General features: G+C 36.2%; 1 protein-coding gene across 6 annotated transcripts in view; it reads left to right on the forward strand.

The window, feature by feature from the left end:
* The window catches only part of LOC132848847 (butyrophilin subfamily 2 member A2-like), a 66,638-nt gene that overhangs the window by 8,401 nt on the left and 42,386 nt on the right, over nucleotides 1–15,851 (forward strand). Inside the window, exons 6-10 of one of the 6 annotated variants that reach the window (XM_060874894.1) lie at nucleotides 1,040–1,066; nucleotides 1,400–1,426; nucleotides 2,745–2,771; nucleotides 3,643–3,669; nucleotides 4,703–5,382. In XM_060874894.1, the coding sequence (XP_060730877.1) occupies nucleotides 1,040–1,066; nucleotides 1,400–1,426; nucleotides 2,745–2,771; nucleotides 3,643–3,669; nucleotides 4,703–5,250 (656 nt within the window). In that variant the 3' untranslated portion in view covers nucleotides 5,251–5,382. Of the gene's footprint in view, nucleotides 1–1,039; nucleotides 1,067–1,399; nucleotides 1,427–2,744; nucleotides 2,772–3,642; nucleotides 3,670–4,702; nucleotides 5,394–15,851 lie in introns of those variants that run through there. The other 5 variants (XM_060874897.1, XM_060874896.1, XM_060874898.1 and 2 more) reach the window with 5 other exon arrangements.

Here is a 15,851-nt window from a genome sequence, read left to right on the forward strand (position 1 = left end):
CTATGATGTAACTGAGCAAGTTAAATAGTGAGAGGTGTCTTTAGAGATGTGTTCATAAATAAAAGTACACAAAGGTATATGGGAAGTTTGTGAGGTTGTTTAGGCTGCTGTAGTGATGTGGGTTTCACACAAAAAGTGTTTAAAACGGGTTTAAGACAATGTTAACTGTTTACTGAAATTATTATAATAAGTTGACTGATCTGAGATATGAGTTTTTATAAACTGAAAATTCAGATATCTGAAACTTTTCTGATATTTACTTGTAAAAAAAAAATTGGACACCATTTATAATTTTCATTTCAATTCAAAATGATGTGCCACTTTCAGTCTATTTCATAAAATCCCAATAAAATACACTTTTGTTTGTGGTTGTAACATGTCAAAATGTGGAAAAATTCAGTGGGTATGAATACTTTTGCAAGGCACTATATGAGTTTTTACAAACTAAAAAAAAACTTGACACTTGAGAATATTGAATGTAATGAATATAAATCTTATTAACACTTTAGTTTTAGATCATTAAAATGGTTTGTCTGGCAGTCATATGGGCTTCATAAAATCAGTAAGAATGACCTATAATAGATATAAACCACAGTATAGGGCAAAAATGTGCTTACCTGCCTTCTGTGAGGTTTATTAATGATATCTACTTCTTACAAGGTCATGGAACTGAATGGTCCGTACATTTGTACACATTTTTAATGGAGCTCTAGTCTATAAAGTTGGATAACTTTTTCTGACAGTTAATGAAATTATCTTTTAAAATGTTAATTTATTTACTTATTTACTATTTTAGTTTATGTCAAATTAAATTTTGTTTAAAGATATGAAACTGTTATATGTGACATACAAAAACAGATGACTCAGTAACGGGGCAAATACTTCCCCTGTATGCAAGTTAGCAGATTACATTATTTTGTAGAATAATATTGCATGTAGGTGAGCACAATGTCTTAGACACCACATTTCTGCTGTCAGCTCTTCAACTATAGCTGACTAATAAGTGTAATATGAATATATTAATTCTGTCTGTTTTCAGAGAGGCAGATACAGATGCTGGAAGCTGGTAATTATACCTGAACTTCTTAACTATTTTATACAATGTCTGAAGCGCTGTGAGTTGAGATCATGAGTTTCTGTCATCAGCACTGCATGTTATACTGCTGCTTTAATGTTGAGACTTCACCAGGAGTGACTGTGGTTATATGAAATCTGATGGCGAATGCTATTTATTTCATCTATAAAATCTATTTAATCTGATGGTATTTGCTATTTTGACTGACTTTGATTAAAATGATGAACTATGTAAGCTAGCATTTTATACATTTGATTGTGGTTTAAAATATTTCAAAAATATTTTTTTAAATAAATCTGTTTAATCAAATCGTTTTATCTTCAGAAATGAAAAAGGAGAAGGAGTACACAGGTGAGATTTTTTTGTGCTTTTAAGAACATATGGATTGAAAAAATTATAGATAGAACATGAATCAACATCAACAGACTCCAACCTCCAACAGACAGACAGTTAAATAGTGAGAGGTGTCTTCAGTTATGTGTTCACACTGAATAAATGTCATCACAAAGGTATCTGGGAAGTTTGTGAGGTTGTTTAGGCTGCTGTAGTGATGTAGGTTTCACACAAAAAATGTTTAAAAGGGGTTTAAGACAATGTTAACTGTTTACTGAAAATTTTACAGATGGGTATGTGTGTGTGGTCAGAAGTAAATAAACGACTGAGATGGACTACTATTCTTACTGATGACTAAATGATCACTAAACACAAATATCTGACATTTTAATAGGGTATAAACTTTTAATTTCCATTGTATTGGCAGAAAATTACAATCCATAATCTACAGACATTGTAATGCCAGATGATCCACTAGAGCAGGGGCCTTCAATCTTATACACAAAGGTCTGGTGTGGCTTATTCCTCTTATTCTTCTTCAAAGTAGAAGAATAAGAGGCATTGCTTGATATCTGAGACTGGATATGAGCTGATTAAAGTGGAGTCAGTTGTGTCTGAAAGCCTGCAGCCACATCAACACTTTGTGGGTAAGATTGAAGAGCCCTGAACTAGTGACACAAAATACATATATAAGTGTGATGGTAGTTTATGCACAGATAAACGCTGCTACAAATAAATCACTACTAAACTGAACAAAGAAACAGATCAAATCTACTCAAAATATTACTGGAAATGAATTATTTAATTTCAGTAAGTATATTAAGCATTTGGTATATCAGAACAATATTATAGGAATCTGGAATGACATTCCATTAATGTTTATAAATCAATTCATTATATGAAAGAAAGAAAGAAAGAAAGAAAGAAAGAAAGAAAGAAATGGTAATGTCATTTTAAGGCCACCTGCATAGAGCTTTTAAAATACATTCAAAAGCATAGCATAAATATTTTATAAAGCAGTCTCAAATTTCTTTGTCAAAGATATGAAGATATGAATCTATTGTATGTGACATGCAAAAACAGAGGACTCAGTAACAGGGCAAATAATTCCTCTGTATGCAAGTTAGTGGATTACATTTTTTTGTAGAATAATATTATTATGATAATCATAATTGAATTTACAAATAATTCACTAAAGAACTGAACGTAAGAAACAAATCAGATCAAATTAAATCTGGTTTACACACACACTTCTTGAATAGAAAATAATAATAATGTGTTAAACAGTATCAAGTATCTAAATAGATCTCTAATATTAATATTTTTCTCTTTTCAGAACTGCAGAGACTGAGTGTGGAATACGGTAATTACACCTGATTTTATAAAAATTTAGGATTTTCTGTGAGTGTAATATTTACAGTTCCCTCCAAATGTGTTGGGTTGTAAAGTCAATTGTATTTTGCTCTACACTGAACACTGGTTTGAGATCAACATGTGAACATGCAACAATAGATCAGATTTTCAGCCTCCTGACATTTACAGCTAGATGTGTTAAACAACTCAGAAAATGGCACCTTTTGTCTGAACCTGTGTCTTTTCAAGTGAAAGAAATGATTGAAATGTGACTGATACGTGTCCCTTGTTGCCCAAAAGTGCACTGTTAGATTGATTCACGATGAAGTACAGAGATGAGCTACAAAAGTGATGGAATGGAAGAAAGGATCTTCTCATGATCCAAAACATATGAGCTTATCTGTGAAAAATAGCGTCATGACTTGGGCTTTCATGGCTGCTTCTGCACTCACTAATCTTTATTAATGATGTAACTCAGGATGGTAACAGCAGAATGAATTCAGATGTTTACATTCTGTCAGACAATTTACAGAGAAATTCACCCAGTCATATTGGAAGGAACTTCAACATTCAGCAAATGACCCAAAACACACTGGCAGCAAAATACTGGACTTAATCAGGGGGAAAAGTGGAAGGTTTTATATTGGCCAAGTCAAAAACCAAACCTTAACCAAACTGAGCAGCATTTCACCTCCATTTCACACACAAAACTAACAATAACTGAAAGAAGCTGCAATACAAGTATTGAAAGCATCACAAAAGATAAATGCAGCAAATGAATAAAAGATGTAATTTTTGTACATTATTGTATATGTTATGATGTGTTTGTTTAACGTTACTTTATTTGGACTATATTGTCATTAAACTACATGTTTTCACAGAGTTATTAAAGAAGAAGCAGTATGCAGGTAAGAATAATTCTTTACACTTAAAGGCCCCAGATTAAAACCATCCTAACTGTAATAATACAGCACAGAACTACCCACTTTTAGGGCTTTTGTTGCCCCACATTGCTTCCACATGGTCCTCTGCTTTCAGGTGCGAATCCACACAGGATGCAAAACAAACATAGAGACAGAGACATAAGCAGGTCAAAGTCACAGCACAAACCTCATAACACAAGCAGGTAGCAACAAGTAGCCAAAGTACAATAATAGTCCACCAGCGCAGGTCTTTAATCCACGATGGTCACTGTCCATAAACAGGAAATAATACACACACGGGAAATAATCCACGGGGAAAATGGGAGAGCAAAAATAGTGAAAAAAAAACAAACAGAAAAAACACCAGAGCCGAAAACCAAAACAAAGTGCAGCAGCAAAAAGAGCACGACTGAAGTCCACAAAAACAGGTGAAACAAAAAGGAAAAGTAACTCCAACCTGGTAAAAGTCCACTCGGGCAAACAGCAGCGAGTCCCTGAGAAATAACTAGAACAGGAGGACGGTGAGAAAACTCACAGATCACGACGTAACTGTAGAGAGATCATCTGGTGAAAATCACACAGAAACACTTAAACAGCGCTGCCGGGATTCAGTGGCTGCTGACCGGTAAGTGACGTCACCAATGACCGCCGCAAACTGGAACTCCGGAGGAATCCGCTGACATCAAGTCAATATTCACATCTATTTTTTTTTTTTTACATCTATCTGTTCACTAATTTACATTCAATATTACAGTGTTTCAGCATAGAAAAGTCAAGTTTATCGTCCGTGTTACTCAGTGTTAGGTAAAGACAATCGAGCCTGGAGCATGTTGTACAGTTTTGTGTCCTGACATTAAATAAACACACAAAGGTTTTAGTCCAAATTACAGACTTGGAGTAAATCACTGTTCTTTCCCCTTCAATGTTCAGCTTTATGATTGGATTGAATTCAGCTTCACTGGATGATGATTTAATATTTTTACCTGTTTACTCATATCACACACTGTGTTTCTCTCAGTGGATGTGACTCTGGATCCTGATACAGCTCATCCATATCTCATCCTGTCTGATGATGGAAAACAAGTGACACGTGGAGACACACGACAGAATCTCCCTGATACACCACAGAGGTTTAATTCTGTCTGTGTTCTGGGAAAGCAGAGTTTCTCCTCAGGGAGATTTTATTATGAGGTGCAGGTCAGTCGAAAAACAGCCTGGATATTAGGAGTCGCGAGAGAGAACATTAACAGGAAGGAGTGGTCGATTATAAAGACTCCTCAGAATGGATTCTGGACTGTGTGGATGTGGAATGAGAATGAGTATAAGGCTTGTGCTGGTCCCTCTGTTCCCCTCACACTGAGAGAGAAGGTGGAGGTTGTGGGGGTGTTTGTGGATTATGAGGAGGGTCTGGTCTCCTTTTATGATGTGAAGTCCAGATCTCATATCTACTCTTTCACTGGTCAGACTTTCACTAAGAAACTCTATCCATACTTCAGGCCTGGTTTTAATGAAGGAGGTAAAAATTCAGCACCACTGATCATCTCTCCTGTATTTAAGACTGAATGAATTTTTAGTCAAATTTTCTTATAAATTTATTTATTTATTAAATGGTAAGAATAAAAATAAATATTTCACTTTTTTAGTTACATTTTAAAAACACATTTTCCCTTTTAAAATTCTGTACAGATTATTTTAATACCTGTTTTTTTATTGTAATCCTAAAGTCTGATTGTTATGATTATGTGACATTATGATTGTGGAACTTTGTCATTATAAATCACATATAAATAAAGATCATTTACAGTTCACTTTGAGTTTTACTGAAGAATTTAATTTGATCAATAAAATGTATAAAGTTCAGCTGCTGATGTCTGTGTAGATAAAAACAAACTAAACTCTGTTTCTCTTTAAAATTTCATCAAACACAATCAGATTCATATTTTATTTAGAAATAAAAATCTCAGGTTAAAATCTCTTTATCAGCATTAATAAGCTCATGTCTAAAAGGATGGACAGCAGAGGGAGCTTCATTAATATTCATAGTGTAAGTGCTACCTGATTGGTCAGTGAAATGTTCTGACGTTTCATGTTGATGCACGTGACCGTTTTATGACTGCTGTGAAAAATCATCTTGAGGAGATCAAACTGACCAGAGCAAGAAACAGGATAAAACAGACACCGGGAAAACAGAACACTGTATTAAACACGAGTAGAACAAACAACAGCTCAGTACAGCAGTAAAATACTAGACAATATATAATACTTCACGACGTAAACTAGCGTGAGCAGGATTTAAATGTCCACAAGCACCAGAAGTGACACTGTGACACTGTTAAAGTGTTAGAGCTCTGTCTCCCTCTGGTGGTGAGAAAGTGCAAGTGGAACTGTTACAATATAATAATAACAATAATAACAATCATAACAATAATAACAAAAATAATGGTAAACAACATAGATCATAGTGATTTTTGTATCAGGCCACACAATTTTTAGATGAACAAAAATACTAAAAATATGTAAATGTAATGTGACGTGTTTCTTATTACCCAGATGTGTCCTGTTAGATTGATCATTTAAATAATAAATAGTTCTGAACATCTACACTTGGTTTTAGTCTCCAGTTTTACTTGTGAAGACTGAATGTGTTGTTAAAAAGGAAAACATTTTATATTTCTCATCTTTGACAGACTCTATTATATTATAATTGTGGATTCTTTGTGTTTCTGTGTTAATGAAATGATTAAATAAAATTTGAGGCAGTGGACCATTCTGTATACTTCTCTGTTAAAATACTCAAATGAATAAAAATTACTTTTAATGTCACTGATGTGTAGAAAAAAATGTAAAAGAATATATAACTTATAGTTTACATAAAATATGTTTCTCATCAAAAATGTGATTTTAGTGTTTATACTAAACTAGCTTGAATTATGTAAAGTAAGCACATATAAAATGTTCCATATTAATATAAATGATGTAAATACTGTAACTATAATTGCTGTATTAATTGTTGGATGCTGCAGAATTCCACTGGCTTGGGTTTGATCCTTTGTTGCTCCCAAGTGAGAGTGTGGAGATTTATTTATACAGAGCTTTTAAAATATTGTGGTGGACCAGTTGGTGTTGGATAACTTTTTCTGACCGCGAATGAAATTATCTTTTAAAATGTCAATTTATTCACTCAATTTTTTTGTAGATTTCTGCTGTCAGCTCTTCAACTATAGCTGACTAATAAGTGCAGATGCTGGAAGCTGGTAATTATACCTGAACTTCTAAATGAGTAGAATATATAATAACAATGTTCAGATGTATAACATTGCATAGCTAGATGTGATTCATGGGCAGAAGCAATATTTTTCCAGCTTTAAAATAGGTTTTCTTGAGTGTAAACAATAACTGCAGTTTAGCAATAAAATATCAGCTGATAACTTATACAACCCAAATTCCTAAAGTTGCCAGGTTTTTTAAATTAAATTAAAAATTAAGACTTTCAAATCATATGCGCCAATATTTTATTCACAATAGAACATTGATAACATAACAAATGTTTAAAGAGAAAATTTTTAAACTTTTATCCATTAAATGAATTTCAAATTTGATGCCTGCTACTGGTCTCAAAAAAGATGGCATGAGGAAATTAATGGCTGAAAAGCAAGACATTTTATAAATATTAGCTGGGAGAACATCTAGCAATTAAGTTAATTAATATTAGGTCTGTAACATGATTAGCTATAAAAGAAATGTCTTAGAGAGTGTAAGAAATTACAGAAATTGCACCCAAATTCCACTCCAAGGTACACATCTAAAAGAGCTCATTCCTAAAAAGGTTTAAGTATCATAAGGTAATACGTTCAGGACTCTAAACGTATAAACTTGATTCAATTATAAATATGGGAACATGGCAGCAGGACATTAAGCATCACCATGAACAAAGGGTCTACGTGACTGCGATTACCATTTAAAGTGACCACTTGGTTGATAACAATACCAAGCCAAGGTCTACGTGGCCGCGATTACCATTTAAAGTGACCACTTGGTTGATAATAATTGTAACAATACCAAGACAAGGTGTACATGACCATGATTAACATTTAAAGACAATCAGCTAGACAACAAGGTGTAGCCCAGCCATTTGGGAGACATTCAATTCTTACACTCAACACACATTCAAAGCAGAACTTCATTTAAATTACCAAAAGGGAAAACTGTATATAATGCTTGAGCAGGATTTGCTCTGGGTTCTTGTTGACTCCGATGAACCCAAAGTACCTGATGTATTTTGTCACTGCTATGCTGGAATAAACTTCTTGTCCTTCATTAAGATCTTCAACATTATCGTCTTATTTTTACACTACAGTACGCATTTTTTATTTCTTACAAGAGTGTCTCAGAATTAAAGATAGGCAGAGATTCTCTAATCTGTGAAAGATTGCGAAATACTTTAAAAACAATGTTCCCCAACATCAGATTGCAAAGGCTTTGAAAATCTCATCATCTACAGTGATTAACATCAAAAGATTCAGATAAACTGGAGAAATCTTTGTGCTTAAGGGACAAGGCCAAAGGCCTTTATTGTGGGCTTCAGGCCCTCAGACGACACTGCATCACTCATCGGCATGATTGTTTCAATGACATTACTAAATGGGCCCAGGAATGCTTACAGAAACCACTGTCGGTAAACACAATCCACCTTGCCAACTAAAGCTCTATCATGCAAAAAGGAAGCCATATGTGAACATGGTCCAGAAGCACCATCCTGTCCTGTGGGCCAAGACTCATTTAAAATGGACTGTTTCAAAGTGGAAGTGTTTTATGGTCAGACGAGTACAAATTTAACATTCTTGTTGGGAATCACGAACACCTTGTCCTCCGGACTAAACAGAAGGGAGACCTTCCAGCGTGTTATCAGTGTTCAGTTCAAAAGCCAGCATCTCTGATGGTATGGTGTGCATAAGTGCATACGGTGTGGACAGCTTACATGTTTTGGAAGGCACTATATATGCTGAAAGGTATATAAAGGTTAAAAGCAACATATGCTCCCCTCCAGATGTCGTCTATTTCAGGGAAGGCCTTGTGTAGGACTTGCGCAGGACAATGCAAAACCAAATACTGCAGCTATTACAACAGCATGGCTTTGTCGTAAAAGTGTCCTGGTGCTAAATTGGCTGCTTGCAGTGCAGGGGTCTCATTTATAAAACTGTGCGTAGGATCCCTACTAAAAGTTTACGTACGCCCAAAAGCCAAAAATGGCGTACGCCAAAAAATATTCCGATTTATAAAACCGTGCGTACGCACTCCTCTAAGCAATGTACCCTTTATAAATCACTGATCACCCGCAGATGTGCGTACGTGAACCAGCCTCAATTCCCACCCTGTACATGCCCATTTTTAACCATAAATAGTCAATGCAACTGCGCAGGCACGAGAGTGGACCTCGTTATAATGAGTTTCTTCTGCGCTCTGCGGGTTTAAAAATGGGTTGAAGAGCCAGCGTCTCAGGGGGTAGCCACTGTCGCCTGCAGGTTATAATTATATTAAAAGCAACATTGTTATAATTATATTAAAAACAAAATTGTTACAGTTTCTACTTTTTAATATTGTTAAACTCACCAAAAAGCCAGCCATCATGTACTGCACCTGCATTTAGTCTGTTCCCTAAACTGCTATGTGTCAAGATAAAGGAATCATGTGTTGAACCAGACCAGCGTGCCACAATGTTTGTGAGGGTCATGTTGGAGTCACATATGATTTGCACATTAATAGAATGCACATGCTTTCTATTAACATAAGCAAATTCATTTTCAGATGGTGACCTTATAGCAACATGAGCGCAGTCAATTGCGCCGATTGCATTTGGGAAACCAGACATTGCTGCAAATTGCATTTTATTTTCGGCCTGTTCTCGCACAATGTAGGGCAGGGGTCGGCAACCCGCGGCTCCGGAGCCGCAAGTGGCTCTTTCATACCTCTGCTGCGGCTCCTGTAGATTTGGAAAATAAATATTTAATTTAAATTTATTTTATTTTAGTTAGTTAGTTTTAAAAAATGTAATTCTAAGATTATGCTCTTGTAACATTAAAATAATCCGTGTTTAATTTTTTTGTCGCTCGAAATATGCGTCATATTTTGTATTTCTCAAAATCAGCTTTCCTCCGCGTTGGACAAAATACACAAGTCTCATATGTGCGAACACCTGAGACAGATTCCAAGGGACCGTCTGCAAAGTGCAAAACCCGAAAAGCGAATACAAAAAAACAGTCAATAACTTCACTGTAATACACTGTACTGTCACCAGCTCACACATCACTGATGTCCTGATAGTTATACTACAACACTTATTTGGGAGCAATGTCTTTTTGTATAATTTTTAATGATTTTTCATAATAAAAAAAATCAATAACTTCACAGTGCAGTGTACAGTGTATTATTACACAGTACACAGTGTACAGTGTATAATATACAGTGGTTATTGACTGTATTTTTAGTTTTCGCTTTTCGGGTTTTTGCGATTTGCAGACGGTCCCTTGGAATCTGTTTCTCAGTCGTCTGCACATAGAGACTTGTGTGTTTTGTCCACCGCAGAGGAAAGATGATTTTGAGGAAAATTGTGTTGTAGCTGCGTCTCTACATTACTACGATAGAAAAGAGGTGTTATTTGTGTAATAAGAGCGTTTAGCTCAGGAGTTATTGACTCGGGAAACTCCAATCTGTGAATATGCGCCAACTTTACTTAAGTGTTAAAATTTTGATGTTGTTTTGAAGAGGAATAAATTAGACATTGAACATTTTATTTGAAAGTAACCTTCAACCCAGCGTCTTTTTTGTTAAGGTTAGTTCAAACTGTTCAAAATATTTTTGTTTGCTTACAGAAATAAAATTTCGTTTACTCAGTAGCAGTTCATTGATTTCATAAATGCAACACACTACAGTTTTTTCTATACTTTCCATAAAGGTAAAAAACGATATATGCGGTGTTATCTTCATTTTAGATGTCAAAAGGGTTTTGTGGCTCCCTGTGTTTTTTGTTTTTTTTTTGTGGGAAACGGGTCCAAATGGCTCTTTGGGTGTTTAAGGTTGCCGACCCCTGGTGTAGGGGAACCTGATGTATCGACTACCCATATTAAGTATACCATTCAAAACGACAGATATTATGGCACTCAGGGACGGCTGTGATATACCAGACCTATAGGGTGAGATGATAGATTCCAATAGAATTATTTCCTATAAAAAAGGTCTTAGAGACAAAGTTGAGGATTACTTATAGTTTTTTTATATAAATAATTTACCTGTCTGCCAATTCCCGCTGGAAACAGCCGGTTGCCAATAACCCCAGAGTTGTGAGGATTTGTATTTGGACTGGGATGGCATGGTTCCGGCGTGTTGCCCTCTCTAATACTAGACCCAATTCAGCACATAGATCCAAGAGCACAGCTCTAGGGAATCTAAATCGGCTTATTAGCCAGTCATCATCATGGCCAGGAAATCGTCATGGTCCCTGAAAACTCATTCTCTCCTTATTCTGCCATTGGCGTAATCCTCCAACAGTGCCAGCAGTGCCATCATGAAGCATTACATACCCGGGTCACCGGAGGATTTATATGTTTCTAGCAATTAGACTGATCATTAACACCTAAAATTTAAGACGAAAATGTTATAGTGAACACATACGTCTTCATGACGGTTTTGTAATGAACACCGTAATAGTTAGGACCGATGATGAGTAGCGATTGTGCTTCATGACTGTATTTGCAGACTTTGACATTTTATGATAGCTATATGTACATTAAGGAAAATATTTCGTTTTTACACTGTGTTCTGCAGTTCTCTAATAAAAGGGTATTTCATGCTATTCTGTATCACATGTAGTTGCGCCATCTCCTCCTGCGCTCCCGTTGTGGACAATGTGACTGTAAGACAGCGCTGATTATTATTATTTATTTTTTGAATACATTTAGAATTACGTTTGGATTTTACTAGATGTATATAGCCTAAAACAATCGGCACAAACACTGCTGGATTTAATCTTCATGATAATGTGGATATAACGTATGAAATGGAGTGAAAATTAAATGTCATTACTTCTTATAATCGTTCTTCTCACATTTATTTTCTACAATCTAACTTCACTTCATGACCTCACCATCTGTGTCACCAATTCCCTTTGTCTCTAGAATGTGCATACGCACAGCTCAAAGTTTGCTTAAAGGTGCGCACATTTTCCCGTCAAGTTTGTTTTTTATAGATCACAACCTTTGCGCGAAAACTGGCGTAGGTACGTTTCCAGCCCCGTTTTGTGCGTAGGCACGCTTTATAAATGAGACCCCAGATCTACCGTATCCACTCTTTCACTGGTCAGACTTTCACTGAGAAACTCTATTCATTCTTCTGTCCTGGTTTAAATGAAGGTGGTGAAAATTCAGCACCACTGAACATCTCCTGTATTTAAGACTTAATGATTTTAGTCATATTTTCTTACAAATTTATTTATCTACTAAATGGTGAGAATAAAAATAAATAATTTACTTTTTTAGTTCAATTTTTGAAACACATTCCCATTTTAAAGTGCTGTACAGATTTTAATACCTGGGTTTAATCGTAATCCTGCAGTCTGTTATTTATGATTATTTGATGATTGTGGATGTATAAAATGTATAAAGTTCAGCTGCTGATATGTGTGTAGATAAAACCAAACAAAATCCTGTTTCTGCTTAAAACTTCACACAAATACAATCAAATTCATATTTTATTTAGAAATAAAAATCCCTGTTTGCATGTTTTTCATATTACTGGACTGTTTCTGACTTTGTTTGATGTCTGTCCTGCATTGCCCTGTTTGCCCTGTGTTTCTGACTATTGGACTGCCTGTAATATTAAACTGTGCCTCCCTTGTTTTAAGCCAGCTCATATTAAAGACCTTTAACTTCACCCTGGTAATTCAACCAGAGTGAGGATGTCTTCCAGGTCTACCCCTGTCAGCTGAGCACACCACCATCCTCTCTGTTGTTGACCGATTCTCCAAAATGGCTCACATCATTTCCGTGCCCAAGTTTCCGTCAGCCAAGAAAACTACTCTGCTCATTCTTCAGCACATTTTTCACTTGCATGGCCGCCCTTTCACTCTTCCAGGCTGCCTACGGTTACCAGACACCACTGTCCTGTAGAGGAACTGCAGGGTTATCACCCTTTATCACGCTGGTCAGAGGGTTTGGCTAGCCACCAGATACCGGCTGCTTAAAGTCGTCTGTAGGAAGCTTGCTCAATGCTTTTTTCGTGCCATTTCCCATCTCCAAGGTTCTCAACCCAGTGGTGGTCTGACTCAAGCTCCCCAGAGATCTGCGTATTCACCCTACCTTTCATGTCTCTAGACTCAAACCTGTTTAAGCCTGCTCGCTGGTTCCCTCCACCAGACCACTGACAGAGGCCCTGCCTACACGGGAGAGAGGCCTGCAGTACCTTGTTGACTGGGAGGGCTATGGTCCTGAAACCCGCCACATTCTTGATCCAACCTCATCACGTGAGCACCCTGATCAGCTAGGAGAGACATCATGAGACGCCCTGTGGAGGGAGGGGTACCGTCAGCGTGTTCCCCATGTCACGATGTGCACTTCCGGTTTTGATGACGTCATTCAGAGGCCATCTTGGATTTTTTCTTCCGGGGCGGTGGCCATTTAATGTTACTAGGCAGTATATATGGCTGCTTGCACATGATTTTTGCCAGATGGTTTTTTCAGTCCATCTGAAGTCATGGAAGTCATCCCGCCATTGTTCCTGATCCTACTCTGCCTGGATTTGTCTTTGCCAGTTCCTGGTCCCTGATTCTGCCTGCCCTATGATACATCTGCCTGGTTTGACCCTGCCTATTTTTCTTGTTGCTATTTCCTGTCTGCCCTGTTCTGCTGTTTTTGGTTTTGGTTTCTGCCTTTTCCACATTGCCCTGTTTGAATGTTTTTCGGATTACTGGACTGTTTCTGACTTTGTTTGATGTCTGTCCTGCATTGCCCTGTTTGCCTGTGTTTCTGACTATTGGACTGCCTGTAATATTGAACTGTGCCTCCCTCATTTTAAGACAGCTCATATTAAAGACCTTTAATTTGAAATTTGATCTGTGTCTCACATTTGGGTCCTCACCTGCCATTCCTGAAATTTTTATTTTGTGCAAAATCTTTCCTGAGCAATGTTTGCTGTGTGACGGATCATTATCCTGCTGAAGGAGCCCACTGCAATTAGGGAATACTGTTGACATGAAGGTGTATATTTGGTCTACAACAATGTTCAGGAAGGTGTTGTGTGTTACAACTTGAATTCTGGAAATGTTTGGACATTTTTTAAATTTGAATAAAATTAAAAATAAAATACTTTTAATTTTAATTTGAATAAAATTAAAAATAAAATACTTTTAAATCACATAATCGAATATTTTATTCACAATAGAACATAAATAGCATAACTTAAATGTTTACACCGAGAAATGTTACACTTTTATACACTACTTTTATCCACTAAATTAGCTCATTTCAAATTTGATGCCTGCTAAAGGTCTCAAAAAAGTTGGCACAGGGGCATATTACCATGGTGTAGCATCTCCTTTTCAAAACAGTTTGAAGATGTCTGGGCATTGAGGTTATGACTTTCTGAAATTTTGGTGTTGGAATTTGGTCCTATTCTTGCCTGATTCCAGCTGCTGAAGATTTTTTCTTTGCCTTTGACGTTTTTTTAATTTAATGATGCGCAAAATATAGGTGAAAGATTTGGACTGCAGGCAGGTCAATTGATCACCTGAACTCTTTTATGACGGGGGGGCGCTCAAGCCCCTGCCCCTTTTGTCTAAAAGTGTAAAGTGCCCCTCTCTTATTAGTAGTATTATTATTATAAACAACAATACACTTCTATACCATTTGCCAGTAACAATAATAATTAACACAACACAAAAAAAAAAAATTAGGCAAACTTATTTACTCGGAGGTGGAGCGGAAGGCGGATTTACCTTTACACACTTTGCAGCCGCATCTTAGCCGCAAGTCTTCAAAACAAGAGCAGCAGACAGGTAACGTGGAAAATGGACATTTATCCTACCATAATGTTGTTGTACACTTAGCGAATATGCTAGCACGGGATTTATGATTAATTATAATATAAGTATTACTCGAATGCTGCCACGTTTCTGACATTGACATGTCTTATTTTTTTATCCAAGGCCACTAATAGGCACTAGCATAGTTTAGAATGTGCTCATGTCATTAGCTCGAGGAAATGCACTTAGTGAAATTAAAACTAATTCCACATCCAACTCTAACATAAAACACATTTATATCTTTGATTTAATGATAACTAACGCTTCATCCATGTAATACAAATAAAGTTTTCAATATCAACAAAACTAAACATGAATTCAACATGATTAACTTATTGATTCTCACTGTTATCATCATCTCCTTATTTTTGTTTGATGTGTGCATTCCATGTCTATCAACAAATTTAATAGAATGCCAAGGAAAGAAAGGATCAAAAGAAAAAACACAAGGAACTCTCTGATGCAGCTAAATGTAGCATCCCTCTCACAAGTTGGCTGAGGAGAGAGAATAAAGATGACGGTTCTGTTTGTTTGTTTGTTTTTATGTTTGTTTTTGTTTTTTTAAGCTAGTAAGCTATTACTTATATTACAGTCTAAACAATGCTTTTGACATTTTTGTTAAATGAATAAATCACCCAAATTGATTATTCTCTCATTTAATCATCTATATGTTTCAATTCTGTATGACTTTCTTCTGTTGAATATTTACAAAATTTGTTTTGTCCATATACTGAAAGCCAGTGGTGACCAAAATGGAGTCCCCATTAATTCCATTCATTATATGGCCATTTGTTTTTCATAGAGAGCTGCAGTTCACATAAGGAAAGTATTGAAGAGATTCAAGGGAAAGCAGCTGAGACCAGTGAGAAAGATAAAGGAGATGTTAGAGCCAATGAGGAAGAAAGTGGGGAAATACAAGGAGACATTAGGATCAGTGAGGAAGAGGAAGAGGTGGAAAGGGAGGTACAAGAAGAGATGAGTCAAGAAAATTACAGAGAGATAACAGAGGAAGGAGCTGCAGGAGCAGATATTGAATACCAGATTCAGGGTACAAGTGAACAAGACATTACAGTTTCCAACAGACCCAGCTCATGTT

Source organism: Tachysurus vachellii, chromosome 7 (genome assembly GCF_030014155.1).
Source record: "Tachysurus vachellii isolate PV-2020 chromosome 7, HZAU_Pvac_v1, whole genome shotgun sequence".
NCBI lineage: Eukaryota > Metazoa > Chordata > Actinopteri > Siluriformes > Bagridae > Tachysurus > Tachysurus vachellii.